Here is an 18073-nt window from a genome sequence, read left to right on the forward strand (position 1 = left end):
ATTTAGTGTTTGTGTTATTACGAGTGTAAACAAGAAGAGTCCCAGATGGTGCAGTGGACACATGTGTGACTGCTGTGATTAAAGCATCTTTCTTTCAGCTTAACGAGTGAACCGTCAGCTCGTTCAAACACACGTTAAAGTGCGTTTGGCTCGACACCACCGAACAGAGGCAGCAATATAACACAGCTCACATTAACAGTGCAGTGAATCCTGCTTGTGCCGTGATATTCAGGACTGCAAACCGAGCAGCATCACTGACTTTCAGCTTGTTGTGTTTGTGGATATATGACTGACTTTAATTATCCACAAATCATCAGATTCTCTGTGTTACATCCCCCAGGAGGATGTCTCTTCTCCCTACTAACCCTTTGTTTTGTCCAGGCTCCACCTCCTCTGTTCTGATTGGATGCTGCGCAGAGTCCGGCTAATTGGTAATCAGCAGAGCACTATTTAAGGCCTGTGGAGCTGTGCTTCTGGGCCCTCTGGCCATTTTGGTTGCCATACCTGTGCAGGCTTGCATGCCTTTGTATCTTGCATGAGCATTGTTGTTTCATGTTCAGACTGCTTGTAGGGGAGAGCTGCCTTTTGTTTTGACACCCTGTTTTCTCCTGTTTATGTGTTGTTAGGTAGGTTATGGTTATAGGTTGTATCTTTTGTTTCTTTGGAGTTAGGTAAGTTTCTTTTATTCCTACATCAGGGATGTTTTGTTTGTTATGTTGGCCTTGGCTCTCCCTGACGTTATACCTCAGTCTGACCCCATCACCAGTATTAAATAAACCTTCTAAAATTACCATCTTGGCTCCTCCTTCTCTATCCACCTTTATGTTCGTCCCTTCAACCCCCTAGACTAGCCAGGGGACGTAACACTCTGTAAGATTAAGGTCGACTATTGTATTATTATATTTTAAAGGCTTTAAAAGCAAGTAAAAGCTGAACGTACAAACATCGCTAATAGCAAATAACTTTGCCGACATGTGGCCAACAGTGGCCAAATTCAGGGAAATGAAGGACGCATTTGAGGGCCGCATTTCGAGCAGCCTTTGAATTGGGACAGCCTTCGGCACGCCACTGTGACGTAATCGGCCTTAAAATGCAGCCTTTAAGGCTGCAGACCCTGAATTGGGATACAGCCGTGGTGTTCGCTGTGTTGAATCTAGGATAGAATACGTTTAGATCCTCACACAGAGACAGCCGTGGTCTGCGGTGTGCTGGTTTTCCCTCTAAAGTCTGTGATTGTGTTTATGTAACAGGGTCATAAATCACATCTTGTTATAATTACACAAAATGTGTTCTAAACCCCCAGACCATTCCTTTTATACCTGACTTTTGGGACCTCCAAGCCTGTAGTTATGTTCATTATCAGCCCCTCCTCATTCTTTTCTTCTTCTTCTTTGGTGCAACCCTATAAATACAGGGAGTGCAGAATTATTAGGCAAATGAGTATTTTGTCCACATCATCCTCTTCATGCATGTTGTCTTACTCCAAGCTGTATAGGCTCGAAAGCCTACTACCAATTAAGCATATTAGGTGATGTGCATCTCTGTAATGAGAAGGGGTGTGGTCTAATGACATCAACACCCTATATCAGGTGTGCATAATTATTAGGCAACGTCCTTTCCTTTGGCAAAATGGGTCAAAAGAAGGACTTGACAGGCTCAGAAAAGTCAAAAATAGTGAGATATCTTGCAGAGGGATGCAGCAGTCTCAAAATTGCAAAGCTTCTGAAGCGTGATCATCGAACAATCGAGCGTTTCATTCAAAATAGTCAACAGGGTCGCAAGAAGCGTGTGGAAAAACCAAGGCGCAAAATAACTACCCATGAACTGAGAAAAGTCAAGCGTGCAGCTGCCAAGATGCCACTTGCCACCAGTTTGGCCATATTTCAGAGCTGCAACATCACTGGAGTGCCCAAAAGCACAAGGTGTGCAATACTCAGAGACATGGCCAAGGTAAGAAAGGCTGAAAGACGACCACCACTGAACAAGACACACAAGCTGAAACGTCAAGACTGGGCCAAGAAATATCTCAAGACTGGTTTTTCTAAGGTTTTATGGACTGATGAAATGAGAGTGAGTCTTGATGGGCCAGATGGATGGGCCCGTGGCTGGATTGGTAAAGGGCAGAGAGCTCCAGTCCCACTCAGACGCCAGCAAGGTGGAGGTGGAGTACTGGTTTGGGCTGGTATCATCAAAGATGAGCTTGTGGGGCCTTTTCGGGTTGAGGATGGAGTCAAGCTCGACTCCCAGTCCTACTGCCAGTTTCTGGAAGACACCTTCTTCAAGCAGTGGTACAGGAAGAAGTCTGCATCCTTCAAGAAAAACATGATTTTCATGCAGGACAATGCTCCATCACACGCGTCCAAGTACTCCACAGCGTGGCTGCAAGAAAGGGTATAAAAGAAGAAAAACTAATGACATGGCCTCCTTGTTCACCTGATCTGAACCCCATTGAGAACCTGTGGTCCATCATCAAATGTGAGATTTACAAGGAGGGAAAACAGTACACCTCTCTGAACAGTGTCTGGGAGGCTGTGGTTGCTGCTGCACGCAATGTTGATGGTGAACAGATCAAAACACTGACAGAATCCATGGATGGCAGGCTTTTGAGTGTCCTTGCAAAGAAAGGTGGCTATATTGGTCGCTGATTTGTTTTTGTTTTGTTTTTGAATGTCAGAAATGTATATTTGTGAATGTGGAGATGTTATATTGGTTTCACTGGTAAAAATAAATAATTGAAATGGGTATATATTTGTTTTTTGTTAAGTTGCCTAATAATTCTGCACAGTAATAGTCACCTGCACACACAGATATCCCCCTAAAATAGCTCAAACTAAAAACAAACTAAAAACTACTTCCAAAAACATTCAGCTTTGATATTACTCCGAGGGTTGTCAAACTGTTGTTCCACCCTGTCCCTGTACTCACGTTTGGCTGCTTTGATCGTCTTCCGGAGTTGGTAATGTGCGTGTTTGTAGTCCGATGTGTTCGCGGAGGCAAAAGCGGTGCTCCGTGCCACGCGAACATCTCCGTTAATCCAGGGTTTTTGATTTGGGAAGGATTTAACTGTTCTGGATGGGACGACATCTTCCACGCATTTCCTGATAAATCCACAGACTGAGTCTGTGTATTCATCAATGTCCCTAGCAGCCACGTGAAACATTTCCCAGTCCGCGTGATCAAAACGGTCCCGCAGCGCAGACTCCGATTGGTCCGTCCAACAGTGCACCGCCCTCCGGGTTGGAGCTTCCTGTTTCAGCTTCTGCCTGTAGGCGGGCAGGAGCAGGATGGAGCGGTGATCTGATTGGCCGAATGGGGCGCGGGGGAGGGCTTTGTACGCATCCCGGAAAGAGGTGTAGCAGTGGTCGAGTAGCCGGTCTCCACGAGTGTTAAAATGGATGTGTTGGTGGAGTTTTGGTGAGACTTTCTTCAGGTTTCCCTTATTAAAGTCTCCGGCTGTGATAAACGCTGCCTCTGGGTGTGCTGTTTCCTCGCTGCTGATCGCGCTGTACAGTTCCCTGAGTGCTCGGTCAGTGTCGGCTTGTGGGGGAATGTAAACAGCCGTAATAATCACTGCTGTAAATTCCCTCGGTAGCCAGAATGGCCGGCACTTAATCATCAGGTACTCCAGGTCCGGTGAGCAGAAGGATTTGACCGGGTGCACGTTCGCATAATCACACCAGCTGTTGTTGATCATGAAACACACACCACCGCCTCTGCTTTTCCCAGTAAGATCCTGTGACCTGTCCGCTAAGAATTGTTCTAGCCACAATAACATTAGATTGGTTTTAGATTTACTGGATTATAGTCATTTAATCGAAAATGATGGTGTGATCCTTTTTTTAGACTTTTATAAGGGGTGTGATACGGTCGAACATCCTTTCATTTTAAAAGCTCTAAACTATTTTGGTTTTGGTAAAACGTTCATAGACTTAATTTCTTTATTATACTCTGACATCAATAGTTTATTTCTTTACCTTTTGGAACATCTAAATGTTTTAATGTTAGACAAGGAATCCGTCAGGGGTGTCCAGCTTCTACTTTACTTTTCATTATTGTAACTGAACCTTTAGCTATTTTTATGAAACACACTCCAAATTTTCAACCACTGAATTTGATGGGAGCCCCATTGATCATAAGTCAATTAGCAGATGATACCACACTGTTTTTAAAGAACATGTCACAGGTTACTCTCGCACTAAATGAAATTTCACTTTTCTCAAAGGCCTCTCGTTTGTACCTGAATCTTAGAAAATGTGAATTATGAACTATTCATGATATTCAACCTGGTAGCTTTCTTAACATAGCTATTAAGAGAAATTAATTAAGAGAAAATTTTAATTTTGAGCATATTATCAAAAAATCAAAAAAAAAATTTTTTTTTTGCTACAAAGAGGCCTCTCTATCTTTGGACACGTCTTCCTTACTAAAACAGAAGGTATCTCTCGATTGATTTATCCATCGCAATGTTTATATGTTTCCAATAAAGTAATCAATAATATAAATCAAATTAATTTCAATTACATTTGGAGAAACAAGCAACATTATATTAGGAAGAATGATATAGTGAAGTCATTTGAAGAAGGAGGTTTGAATGCAATTGATTTTGAAGCAATGGATGGTTCCATCAAACTAAAATGGTTGCTATCTTTCACAACAAATTTAAACAGTATTTGGTTTTATTTCTCCAAAGTAATTTTCGAGAAGCTTGGTGGCATTGAATTTCTTATAAAGTGTGACTTTGAAATCTCCAAATTACCAATGAAACTATCAAATTTTCACAAACAGGTCCTCTAGTACTGGAAAATGATATATAAGCATAATTTTTCTCCACATACAAATTCGATTTGGAACAACAGATGTGTATTGATAAAAAGAAAAAATTCGACAGTTTTACACCTGTTAGGCAATGACAGAAATTTGTTATCATATTACAAATTCATAGATAAATATGCCATATTATGTACTGAAAGTAAATTCATTAAAGTTGTGAAAGCCATTCCCCCAGCAATGATTCAGATGGACCCATTCTTCCCGTATAATTATTGAACCATCCTTGATAATTGATGATTGCCAATTTAAAGGAAAGACAGGTAATAATAAATCTTTAAAGACAATTCTCACCAAACAAATTTTCCCTTCTCAACCAAAAAGAAAATATATGTTTAGTTTTTGACTTGATATCTCTCCTTTCCAATTCCACCCAAATTAAAAGGAAATCAACTCAAAATCTTAAATGTCATATATCCTTCCAATGATTATCTTCACAAGAAATTCAACATAGATACGAACACATGCACCTTCTGCAATAATGATATTGAAACAGCAGAGCATCTTTTTTATTCATGTGAAAGTTCCAGATCTTTTGGGGATGATTTTCAGTAAGGGATAACCTCTAAAAATATTAACTGCCCTTTTCTAACTTTTCAAGTAATTAGATTTGGTCTTCAAGTATAAAATAAAAAAGAAATTTAATTTGGAATTAATAACCTAATTATATTTGCAAAATTTTCATTCACAAATGTTGCTTCTTGAAAATTACTCCAATTTTTGTTGGCTTTAAAAATGAAGTCCTGCTGTGGAAGGCTTCATTAGAAAGGTGCAACTTAAATAAAGCTCATGCCTTACTTGAGTTTTTGATGCAGCTTTTCGATTGATGTAACAAGATTGTATATATGTATCTTTATGTATTATGTCACCTTACTGTACATGTATGTTGCTTCGAGCTTATTCCTCATCTATACTGTTCTTTGTATGTTTTTTGTTTGTTTTTGACTACTGCTTTGTTCTTATTCACTTATACTTGTACATGTTAATTTGTGGAACTGTCAAATAAGTGGTGTATTGTTATATTGTTTGCTAATACAAAAAAACAACAACAAAAATAAACGAAGGCTAGAAGGCTGTCCAATTTCACAGCCGCTCACTTCCGGCCTACCTGGCCTTAGAATGACCCTTCCTCCGTGGACCAGGTAAGTCGGATCCTTCGAAGCATGCTACCCCTGAATGTGGACACAGCATGAACTTGGTCTGTCACTGTTGACGTATCACAAGGCAACGAGAACACAAGCACACACAAGATTAACAGCATTCGACGCGATAAAGTGCTTTTACTGTGAAGGGTCACAGCGAGGAGACTTCCGGTGGAATCGAAAGTCAGTTTTCTTTGTGCGCCATCTTCTGCAGAGTAACGGGGAGTTGTGTGGTGAATTCAGCTGTCGGTGGTTCAGTGAGGATCAGCTGTAACGGGACTGTTAACGAGGATGAAGCTGCTGATGATGATCGTGCTCCTGTTACTCGGTAAGAAACACACACACCACACACACACACACACACACACACACACACAGAGGTGTGTGGCTTCGTACGGAGTGTGTAGCGGGTCAGTAAAACCGTCCTCTGCTACGTTCATTATTCTATCATCTGTCATGGAGGTCGTTGAAGTTGTGAAACTCGTCCTCCCGCTGGTTTTGTCACACACACACCGATCGTGTGTGTATTTAAACGTGTGTATTGTACAGACAGCAGGAAACCGTGAGTGTGAAGGCTAACAGGCAGGACACGCCCTGTGTGGACTCGAGCATGGGCCTGCGGCGCTCTGTGAGCCTCCTGCTCCACCCACTGACTCTGGCTGCACTCTGGATCCAGTGTTCACTGTTATACTGAGCAGCGCGCGCGTGTGTGTAAATGGCCTGTATTTATATAGCGCTTTACATATCCAGTCATCCACCCATTCACGCACACATTCACACACTGGTGATGGCAGCTAGTGAAGGGCAGATGAAGCCCCATGAAGCACTGAAGCTTTTCATCCAATTGGTTCACCCCAACGCGAAGCTTCATGAAGCTTCATTTGCTCTAGCAGGACACCTACTGGACGTAAAAATAATAGCTGGCATGAATTTGAAGAGTGTGGCATTTTGCACACAGCCTGTAAATGTCAACAACAAAAGGAGTGTGTAAAACATCTATATTGTAGTGATGCAGTATACTGTGTATATTTATACTGGCAGTATGGAAAATGATTATTTGGAAATGCCTAAAATGGAAATGATCATTTACTGTGAGGTGAGGTGTGGTTGGGGTGTGGACAGTAGTTGTGCTTTTGTAACGTTGAGGTATGGACAGCTACACACTGAGGCTTTGAGCCTCAGTCCTGCCTGTTCACATTTTATTCTGTAAAAACTAAATTTTCACTGCTTTTACGTCCTTTTTAGTGGGGAGAACATAGCTAGGATTTAATGATTTCACAAATCTTTTGAATCCTTTGTCCTCCACAATGCTAAATGGCTGGGAGTCCTCAATCACCATGGTAACCAGGTCTTCATCTATTTGAGATTGTTCTCCTGAGGAAAGACAATAAAGACAAAGCACAAGTATAAATATCACATACGTAACTTATTACAGTTGTATAATATTGTTATATCATTTAGTAACATTACTGCATCCTATATTATCATTGCATTTGATGGCTCACCTGGTCTTGCTCCACAATCGGTGTCCCCCTTATTCTCATGCAAAGCTCTGTAGTGCCTAAGCATGGATGAGGTGTTGTTGTTATATCCCAGCTCCCTGGCACATAGCAAACACTTCACCTTGTACAAAAGTACAGACAAACATAAGTTTTATTGCACCATCAGTATTATGAAAATACATCTTCTGTAGAAATTTACATACCTTGTTGGGAGGAATAAGATCAAAATGTTCCCACACAGGGGAGGACATCCTCCTCTTCTTAGCTGGCTCCATTCTCTCCTGACCTTCTCTCCTCACTCTCCTAAACCTCCAAACGGTCTCCAAACTCTCACTAACCGCAACTCTCCATCAAACACCCACATTTTGAATGAAGTCTGAGGGGTTTATATCGCTGTCATAGCTCGCGGCAAAGTTCGAACCACTTCATGAACCAGTCACGTGGTACAGCCGGGCAGCGAGGCTTCGGACGTCATCATTTTCAGCTCCTCCCATAAATGAAGCAAGCCTCGATACGCGCATCGCAGAAACGCCCCCTCCATTACTCGACACACGCTCCGAAGCCTCGATACAGAACGTCACATCACTAATGGCAGCTACATTGTAGCCACAGCAACCCTGGGGCGCACTGTGTGTGTGTGTGTGTGTGTGTGTGTGTGTGTGTGTGTGTGTGTGTGTGTGTGTGTGTGTGTGTGTGTGTACATGTCTGTACTTATAGATATCTAATACTTACTTAGGAATAGTAGTGGCAGAATAGTTAAATTTATATCTTGCATATTTCCACAACCATATCCATAATCACATACTGTGTATGCTACCGTTGTATATAGTGTATTATATTACTTATTTTTCATTGTTTGTACTTATTTTGTATTTTTTGTACTCAGTCCCTGAGCTGAGGTAACGCACAAATTTCCCCACTGTGGGATCAATAAAGTCTTATCCTATCTTATATGAGTACTACATGTAAATACTACATATATGTAGTACTGATGCTGAAGAGCATAAAATCATTCAGTTAGTAAAATACATTTTTATCTTTTGTCACAGCCTGAGTCACTTCCAGCTGATGTTATTCATAGCAGCATGCCCACACACGCTCACAGACGCAAGTTGAGGTCTATACCTTCAGCTCATCCTTGACTCCTCCCCCCAGAGAGAGAGAGCGTTACAAGCTTGTTTTTCACTTTACAGTCACATGAAGATATACCTTCCAAGGCCTCCCCCCGAGAGGCCCCCTTACCACTCCCCAAGGTAAAATAGGGGTCTCTCCTTCTCCAGTCTAATTGTGCCTGGATGTGCCCGTCTACATCCAACTTACAATACCTAACTGTGTGTGTGTGTTGAATAAATCATAATACATATACATATATGATGTTATCTTTTCTGTCCATCCATCCATCCAGTCGCTTCCGCTTATCCTTTTCAGGGTCATAGGGGGCGCTGGAGCCTATCCCAGCCGTTATAGGGCGAGAGGCGGGGTACACCCTGGACGGGTTGCTAGTCTGTCACAGGGCTAACGCACAGGGACAGACAACCATTCACACTCACATACACACTTATGGGCAATTTAGATTAACCAATTAACCTATCCCCACAAGCTGCATGTCTTTGGACGGTGGGAGGAAGCCGGAGTACCCGGAGGGAACCCACGCAAACACGGGGAGAACATGCAAACTCCACACAGAAAGACCCCGGCCTGATGGTGGAATTGAACTCAGGACCTTCTTGCTGTGCGGCAACAGTGCTAACCACCGTGCTGCCAAAAGCACTTTTCTATCTAATAAAACAAAAATAAAAAATCCTAATAACAAAATAATACCTCTATATGTATAGTATTGTCAAAACACATGACCACAACACTGAGGTGGGTTTCCATTACAAGCAAACTCAGTGTGCTTAACACAAAAAGAACATAAAAACCTGTTTAGGTGTCCACAGGCAGTGAAAACAGTAAAACAAAATAGATCATTAATCAGTGGAATAATCAATAGATTATTAAAATACTAGATAGCTGCAGTATGCAGGTGTGCTGTCAGTGTTTTTGTGTGACAAGTGCGAGCTGTGTGGGCTGAATAATAATAATAATGGATTGGATTTATAAAGCGCTTTACGATACCACTATTCATTCACTCTCACATTCACACACTGGTGGAGGCAGCTACAGTTGTAGCCACAGCTGCCCTGGGGCAGACTGACAGAAGCCAGGCTGCCATATCGCACCATCGGCCCTTCTGGCCAACACCAGTAGGCAAGTAGGGTAAAGTGTCTTGCCCAAGGACACAACGACCAGGACAGAGAGCCCGGGGATCGAACCGGCGACCTTCCGGTGCTGCAGGTGCTGGCAGTGTTTGCCTCATATATCACTGCAGCACTGCTGTGTGTTCAACAAAGCATCAAAACAAAAAATGAGTGGAATTATTCAAATTACTCGATGATTGCAGCTCTACATGTGATTGTTAAGACGCCCATCATGGACTGTTGCTATGTCAACGATGGGTTTACTTCCTGCCGATCCACACGTCTTTGCATCAATGTAAAGTCATTCCTCTTCATCATCATCATCGTGCTACATTCGGCTCTGAGGAGAAAGACATAAATACAAACGTCACACAGGATTAGATCAGCAGAGCTGATTCAGCCTCATCACTGAGAACCCACGATTCATGATAATTAATGGCTGACTGCAGACAGACAGACTTCATCCACCTGACCTGGGTGTGTCATGAGTGACCCTCACAGCAAGCTTCTCTCAGCTGTTTCCTCTGTGATGCTTTGAGGGCAGAGCAGGTTACTAGACTGTGGATTAATAACTGTTTGAGGGAGGAGCACGGTGTCTGTTGTGTGTGCATAATCTTCCTTTGCTGCACATGTGTGCTTGTGTTGTGTTGGTGATCTGAGCTGGATGGAGACACTGATGAGCTGGACAGGTTCACTGTGACAGACCTGAGCTGATGGTTCCTGTCAGCAGAGGGTCTCAGATCTGATGCTGGACACATGGATCAGCTTTAAAGTTGAACTTTTAATGTCGATCTGTGTTTGGATCATAAATCAGCAGACACAAAACATCATAGAGGACATCACTGTGTGTGTGTGTGTGTGTGTGTGTGTGTGAGAGAGAGAAGGATCTCACCTGTTTCATGTTTCTGTCCTCAGACTCCCAGCATGCCCTAGGTGTGGAGGTGTATGAGGGGGAGGAGTCTGTCCTGCTGCCCTGTCAGGTACCAGCTGATGTTTCCAGGAGCTCCACATCAGCAGTGTGGGACCGTGATGAGTTCAAGAACCCAACGGTTCACCTGCGTCTGAAGAGCAGTGACGATCTTAGTGATCAGAATTATCTTTACCACGGTCGAACATCAATGAGAGTCGACGCTCTGCAGACTGGAGACCTCAGCCTCACTCTGAGGAAGCCCACAGTCTCTGACAGTGGAACCTACACCTGCACCGCCCTCAAGGATGGACAAGCTCAGAGACAGCCTGGAGTAGTACATCTGAAGGTCACAGGTCAGTGGACAGAGGTCAGATTGATGTGAGTTCATACAAACATGTTGATGATGTTCATGTCTCCTGTGTTTGTGTTACAGAACCTCCTCCTCCTCCTCCAGTCTGGCCCAAAGTCCTCGCAGCTGTGCTGGGTACTCTGATCATCCCGGCTGCTGCCTTTGGTCTGTTTGTGTGCTGTGCATCTAAAAGGAAGAAGGAGAGAGAAGGTGCGTGTATTTTTTATAATGTGTGTGTGTGTTTGTGTAAGACTCAGTAACAGAGAGATCACTCTGACTGATGTCTGTGACCTTTGACCTCCACACATGAATCCAGCAGCTCCTCACAGATCAGTGAAACCAGCTGCTGATGTTTCCGACACGTCTGTAACATCTGGATGCACCAAATGCATACATAGTGCATTTGGTGCATCTCAGTCATCCAGGTAAGTAAATCCCCAACATGTGGATTCTGTTCATCTGGACGTTTTCAGTGGGAGGAGCATTTTATCATCATCAGGTGATGATGACTGCAGGTTTCCCCAACCTTATTTATTTATTTATTTGTTTCACACATGGTTTTTATGTTTAAGTTGTTTGTTGCTGGTTTTTAGTTTGGTTTTTCTCTGTTTGAGAGCTGACACAGTCTCAGTGGAGATGGGGTTTGGGGGGGTAGCAGGAGGAGAGAAGCTGCAGAGAGTAAGACTACAACTCATTGACATCTGTGCAACAAAGCGTTATTATCAGACTCACACTTATACTTCCTGACTTTGAGCTGAGAACATAGACACTACGTACCTTTGTAATGCCAGGTAACAGGCAGTGAGTTCACCAAACACCACCAACAGTATGTACAATAATATATATCATAACATACGTGAGGTCAACATATATTACAGTGTTTCACATTTAAATACAAGGATACTGATGTCTGTGCATGTTTTGCTTTTTTTCTCTCAGTTCCTCAGTCAGAGGAGGTGGAGGAAGGACAGCAGAAGTCTGTCCTGCTGTCCTTTAAAACCACAGCTAACCTTCCTCGGGACGTCACAGTGCAGTGGACACGCTCAGACTCCAACAACAAGATGGTCCACGTGTATGAGAGTGGAAAAGATAAGCTAGATGAACAGAACCTGGGTTACAGAGGTCGCACAGAGATGAATGAAGATCCACTGAGAACTGGAGACCTGAGTCTGACCCTGAAAGACACCCTCCTCACTGACCGTGGAGTCTACACCTGCACCGTCTACAACAAGGATGGAAAGAAACTGCTACAGAAAGTAGTGATACTCAGAGTCAAAGGTGAGTGTAACAGCTGTTTGTCCACAGCCAAAATCCAGCATGAAAACAACAGGAGTGAAGAGCTGCAGGTTACACATGATGGAGGATTACACTCACATCTGTCTCTACACGCTCTCCTTTCAGCTCCGCTGGTACAGGAGGTGGAGTGGAGACAGGGGGACAAGTCTGTCCTGCTGCCCTTTAATCCCACAGCTGACCTTCCTCAGGACGCCACAGTGGTGTGGAGACTTACTGTATTCAAACACACGATGGTCCACGTGTATGAGCGTGGAAAAGATCAGCCAGACAAACAGGACCCGGGTTACAGAGGTCGCACAGAGATGAATGAAGATCCACTGAGAACTAAAGACCTGAGTCTGACCCTGAAAGACCCCCAACTCACTGACAGTGAAGACTACACCTGCACCGTCTACAACAAGGGTGGAGACAAGCTGCTACAGAAAGTAGTGCTACTCAGAGTCACAGGTGAGTTTAACATGTGGAAGGTTGGTCATGTGTATAGCCCAATGACTGTAGAAAACATAGACGACGCGACAGCTCCCCAAAAATGAAGCCAAAACGTCTCTATCGCCCCCTGGTGTCTGGCTGCAGCTCCTGTGCAGAGCTGAATATTAAAGATGTGCAAACAACAGCATGTTTTCAGTCTCTTGCCACATCTGTAAAGACAGTAACACCAAATAAAAAAAGCTTTCACTTAAGTAACTCAGTAATCAGTAAGTAGTAATTAAATGAGAAAAGCCTGTTATTTATACATATAAACTAACTATGGCCATGTGGCAGATTAAGTTAGAATTATGTAATTTTTCCACTGATGACTTTGTTGGCACTGACTTTTATTTTTACTAAGATTGATAAAGTTAAAGACAAAAAACAGAAGGATTAATCACCCCTGTAACTGTGTCACTATATATCAGCATTAACAGGACCTCAGTTTGTATCTCAGACCTGCACAGCTTCCGTTTTAAACACCTGATGTATGAAGAGCACGTTTGAGTTTCTCTAACACAATTAAATAAAACCTGATGAAGGTCAAAGGTCGTCACTTGTATGTTGAACTACAAACTTCTGACCTGGAATTCTTTCACTGTTCTTTGTCAATAGTGTGCTATTTATCAAAGTAATTGAGAATCATTCATACCAGAGTAACCAGAGAGGATCATATATATTTTAGCCTCCTAAGACCCAAACTCTTTCAGCGCATGCATTTTTCATTTCTCTTTGCTATTTGGGCAGATTGGGACCTGATGAATGTAAAAACAAAGAATTACACGTTTTGTTTTTTTTACCTGATGTTTGTTTCTAAGAAAAATGAGATCCACACATGAGGACATTCGTTTTACATTTTGGTAGAACAGTGGCAGTAGAATGTCCTCGTAAGTGGATATCAGGCAAAACCTTATATTTTGGTTTAGACAACCCAAAATGTCATGTCCACATGTGTGGAAACCAGGTCCTAGGAGGTTAAATATATAACTTTCTACAGGACTGAATATAATATCTATGTAAAAGTCCGGAGCCTCTGGGGAGTATCCGAGTATTTATAACATTACACAAACCAAAGGTCTCCATCACAGTGTTGATGAAATGCTGGGTTTATCCATCTCCTGGGGCGGGCTTACGGAGGAGTGCTGAAGATTTCCCTGTGAGGGAGCTGCTGGTGAAGATCATGAGTCCTGCTTGATCAATGCCATGAGCTTCAGTGTTCCTGGTGTTTCTTAAATGAAGCGTCTCTCAGTGGGTCAACAGAACATCTGGCACAGGACAGCTGTGATGAAAGAAAAGAAAGAAGTTTCTCCAAACCTCTGGACCCAGAAACCCAGCTTGGTCCTGATGGTCTGCCTCACTAGTTTCTCTCCAGGGTGGATGTAGCTGTTGATAATAATATGGACTCTATTATTAAATGAAAAGAACAAATTACACATGTATGAAACCTTCTGCTGCTGTTTTTATTTAAAGTTTCCATGTTAGCAGGCTGTAGAAGGGCTCTGTGAGTGTAATGGATCCAAAGCTGTTTAAATCTTCATGTCTGTCTGTTTGTCTGTGTTCAGAGAGTCTGTCAGACATTATGCCGGTGCCAGAAGGAGAGGAGTCTGTCCTGCTGCCCTTTAAGACCACAGCTGACCTTCCTCGGGACGTCACAGTGCAGTGGACACGCTCAGACTCCAACAACAAGATGGTCCATGTGTATGAGAGTGGAAACAATCAGCCAGACAAACAGGACCAGGTTTACAGAGGTCGCACAGAGATGAATGAAGATCCACTGAGCACTAAAGACCTCAGTCTGACCCTGAAAGACCTCCACCTCACTGACAGTGGAGTCTACACCTGCACCGTCTACAACAAGGATGGAGACATGCTGCTACAGAAATCAGTGACTGTCAGAGTCACAGGTGAGTGTAACAGCTGTTTGTCCACAGTGACTGAAAACAGGATGAAGAGCTGCTGGTTACACAGCAGAGGAGACGATGGAGGATCAACCTCACTCATGTCTGTCTCTTTGTTTTTTGCTTTTTTTTTTCTCAGTTCCTCACACAGAGGTCGTGGGGCTGACACAGGAGAAAGAGTCTGTCGATCTTCCCTTTAAAACCACAGCTGACCTTCCTCACGACGTCACAGTGGAGTGGACTGACCCCAAACACAGGATGGTCCACGTGTATGAGAGTGGAAAAGATCAGCCAGACAAACAGGACCAGGGTTACAGAGGTCGCACAGAGATGAAGAAAGATCCACTGAGAACTGGAGACCTGAGTCTGACCCTGAAATATCCCAACGTCATGGACAGTGCAGTCTACACCTGCACCGTCTACAACAAGGATGGACTCAAGCTGCTACAGAAATCAGTGACTCTCATTGTCAGAGGTGAGTGTAACAGCTGTTTGTCCACAGTGTGAATCACAGATGTGTAAACCTGTGAGTGTGTCCAGCTGTTTGTGCAGCCTCACACATCAACACAACAGTTCAGCTCAGAGTCAGAGAAACGCTGAGAACAGCTGGTTACACAGCAGAGGACAGGATGGACCATCAACCTCACTCATGTCTGTCTGTGTTCATGTTCTGCTCTCAGCTCCATGGATGGTGATAGTGGAGGTGACACAAAGGGAGGAGTCTGTGCAGCTGCGCTTTCAAATCCCACCTGACCTTCTTCAGGACGTCACAGTGGAGTGGAAACACTCAGACTCCAACATGAAGGTCCACGTGTATGAGAGTGGAAACAATCAGCCTGTCGAACAGGACGAGGTTTACAGAGGTCGCACAGAGATGAATGAAGATCCACTGAGAACTGGAGACCTCAGTCTGACCCTGAAAAAGCCCCGCTTTACTGACAGTGGAGTCTACACCTGCACCGTCTACAACAAGCATGGAAAGAAACTGCTAGAGGATTCAGCAATACTTAGAGTCAGAGGTGAGTGAAGTCATCACAGGTCACAGAGAACCCAAACTGTTCATTTCTAAAGACTAATCAATAAATGATGAGGTCGTCCTAAATGTTTGAAGTGTGGATCTGTGTTTGTGTCCAACAGCAGACAGCTCAGTGTTTCCTTCATCTTCATCATAAACTGATATCAATACCTGATCAAATACTAACAGATAATAACGGTAATAGTAAAACCTGATGGGAAAAATGCATTTTCACTTATTGTATGACTTATATGTCCCGTTAATGCAGAGATTTTCATTTGAGCTAACTCATCTATTGTTGAAGTAATAAGTGAAAGTCAGATTTGACTTTGTTCTGTGTGTGGAGTGTACCTGCAAACCACAGTCAGGCTCACTGAGTGTATGAAACTCAGACATAACTGTGGCTCATGTTGAGTCTCTTATTAGAGTACCAGGGTTAGCATCCTGCTAACAGGAAGTGTTTCATTCACAGACCCAGGACACGCTGGAGAGATTATATCTCTCGGCTGGTGTTCCCCTGCACAAGCGGGAGGAGATGGCTGGGGAGAGGGAGGTCTCGCCATTGTCAGACACTGACAAGCTGGGACGTGTCACATGATCATAAACTGATCATAAAGTGACCTCCCAGCCCATTGTTCCTTCACTGGGCTGGTTTCAGTCATTATGCAAATGTCCTGTTTATAAGGTTGAAACCTGCAGTCAGCTGAGACTGAAGGAGTCACCTGATGATGACGAAACGTTTCTCCCACTGAAAACGTCCAGATGAACAGAATCAACTTTTGGAGATGATTGACAAGTCATTAGCCAATGAGAAAGCAGATAAAATGCTGCATATCCTCCTCTTTGAAACATGTTATAAGATAAATTTTCTTAATATTGTCTTTAATCTGAGCCAGAATCAGTGAGTCAGCAGTAAAGTGTGCAGAGGTCAAAGGTCAGGAAGCTGTTTCCCTACAGACTCCTATAGGACCAGAGTCTGAGTACATCCTCAGCTGTCTCCATCAGGTGGTGTTCATGTTTTATACTGTCTGTGATCAGAGCTGACCCTCTCTCCTCTCCTCTGCAGTCACCCTGATGGGCACCATGGCTGAGATGCTTCCAGATCCTCGGCCTCACAAGCACAGGAGAGTACAGTCTGACCTGGGACACAGGTATGTTCATCCTGTCTAACACTGGTGGACTGTGTCCAAATATGTCCATGTGAGATTACAGGATGAGACAATATTAAGATTATTGTGGTGGAGGTGCCCGTTCACCTTCAGCTGCTCCACCTCTGTCACATTTAAATAGGACACATGGTCCTGTGGACACATGAACTGAGCTGCTCTGTCTGTCCTCTGTGTCCTCAGGAACAGGAACCATGAAGACGTTCCTCTGGTGGGAGTTCAGTCAGCTTGATGGGTCATAGTGGAGGAGGAGGAGCTGGTGATGTGTGTGTATATACAGGATAAAGTATTTAGTGTGTATTCAGATGAAGATGCAGCTTTGCTTTGGCCTTCCTCTGCTAACAGCTAACAGCTAACTAACCTCAGCCAGATGTTCTGCAGCTGTTTGTCTAACATTAGAAGTTTCTAAAGATGATGACCCCGAGCGTGTTTCTGCTGTTCTGATGGATCTCCACGGAGCGTCCTGACTCTGTGTCACATGTTAGCTTTATGGGGGTCAAAGGTCAAAGCTGCTGACTGTCAGGAAGCTTCAGACAAACATGATGAAACACCCCTCTGACCTCAGAGCTCCCTGAGGCCACACCCACACGTCCTGTCAGTGCCTGTGATTGACAGCTGCCTCCATCAGTGTCATATGTATCCATATAATCCCCCTGAGGTCACTGATGTTGGTGCTGTATGAACCACATTAAATGTTTTTACATATTAACGTCTCCGTGTCTCTGTCTCATATACAGTATTTAATCATTTGCCTTTTTTAATATTTATATATTAACAGTAGATATAAAGACAGACTGATGGAGAACAGTTGCCGTGGCAACTGATCGTGGCTCAAAGAGCTGGCAGTTCGCCTTGTAACCGGAAGGTCGCCGGTTCAAGCCCCGGCTCGGACAGTCTCGGTCGTTGTGTCCTTGGGCAAGACACTTTACCCTACTTGCCTACTGGTGTTGGCCAGAGGGGCCGATGGTGCGATATGGCAGCCTCACTTCTGTCAGTCTGCCCCAGGGCAGCTGTGGCTACACCTGTAGCTGCCTCCACCAGTGTATGAATGTGAGAGTGAATGAATAGTGGCATTGTAAAGCGCTTTGAGTGCCTTGAAAAGCGCTATATAAATGCAATCCATTATTGCCTTAGACTGCATCTCATCCACCCAGACTTCAGTGGAGAAACACCACCCTGTAGTAAAGTGGAGTCTCCACTCTTCAGTTTCTGCAGACTACGCCAGAATAGAATAAAGTAGAATTTACTGGCACTGTAATG

The 18073-nt window shown here is 43.6% G+C and overlaps 1 protein-coding gene and 1 long non-coding RNA gene across 2 annotated transcripts; one reads left to right on the forward strand and one right to left on the reverse strand.

The window, feature by feature from the left end:
- Window positions 1–6145: 6145 nt before the first annotated feature.
- Window positions 6146–17522, forward strand: LOC309703503 (neural cell adhesion molecule 1-like). Its single transcript, XM_082528388.1, has 10 exons — window positions 6146–6297; window positions 10627–10974; window positions 11055–11180; window positions 11910–12248; window positions 12372–12713; window positions 14297–14638; window positions 14772–15107; window positions 15313–15651; window positions 16714–16798; window positions 16997–17522. Exons 1-10 carry the CDS (start codon window positions 6261–6263, stop codon window positions 17043–17045), a joined length of 2343 nt encoding a protein of 780 aa, XP_082384514.1. The 5' UTR covers window positions 6146–6260; the 3' UTR covers window positions 17046–17522.
- Window positions 6809–8056, reverse strand: LOC309703749. Its single transcript, XR_014276014.1, has 3 exons — window positions 7675–8056; window positions 7475–7592; window positions 6809–7343 (listed from the first exon to the last, which is right to left on the reverse strand). It is a non-coding gene; the product is annotated as an uncharacterized lncRNA (long non-coding RNA).
- Window positions 17523–18073: the final 551 nt, after the last annotated feature.

Source organism: Aulonocara stuartgranti (genome assembly GCF_965226115.1).
Source record: "Aulonocara stuartgranti genome assembly, chromosome: 3".
Classification (NCBI taxonomy): Eukaryota; Metazoa; Chordata; class Actinopteri; order Cichliformes; family Cichlidae; genus Aulonocara; species Aulonocara stuartgranti.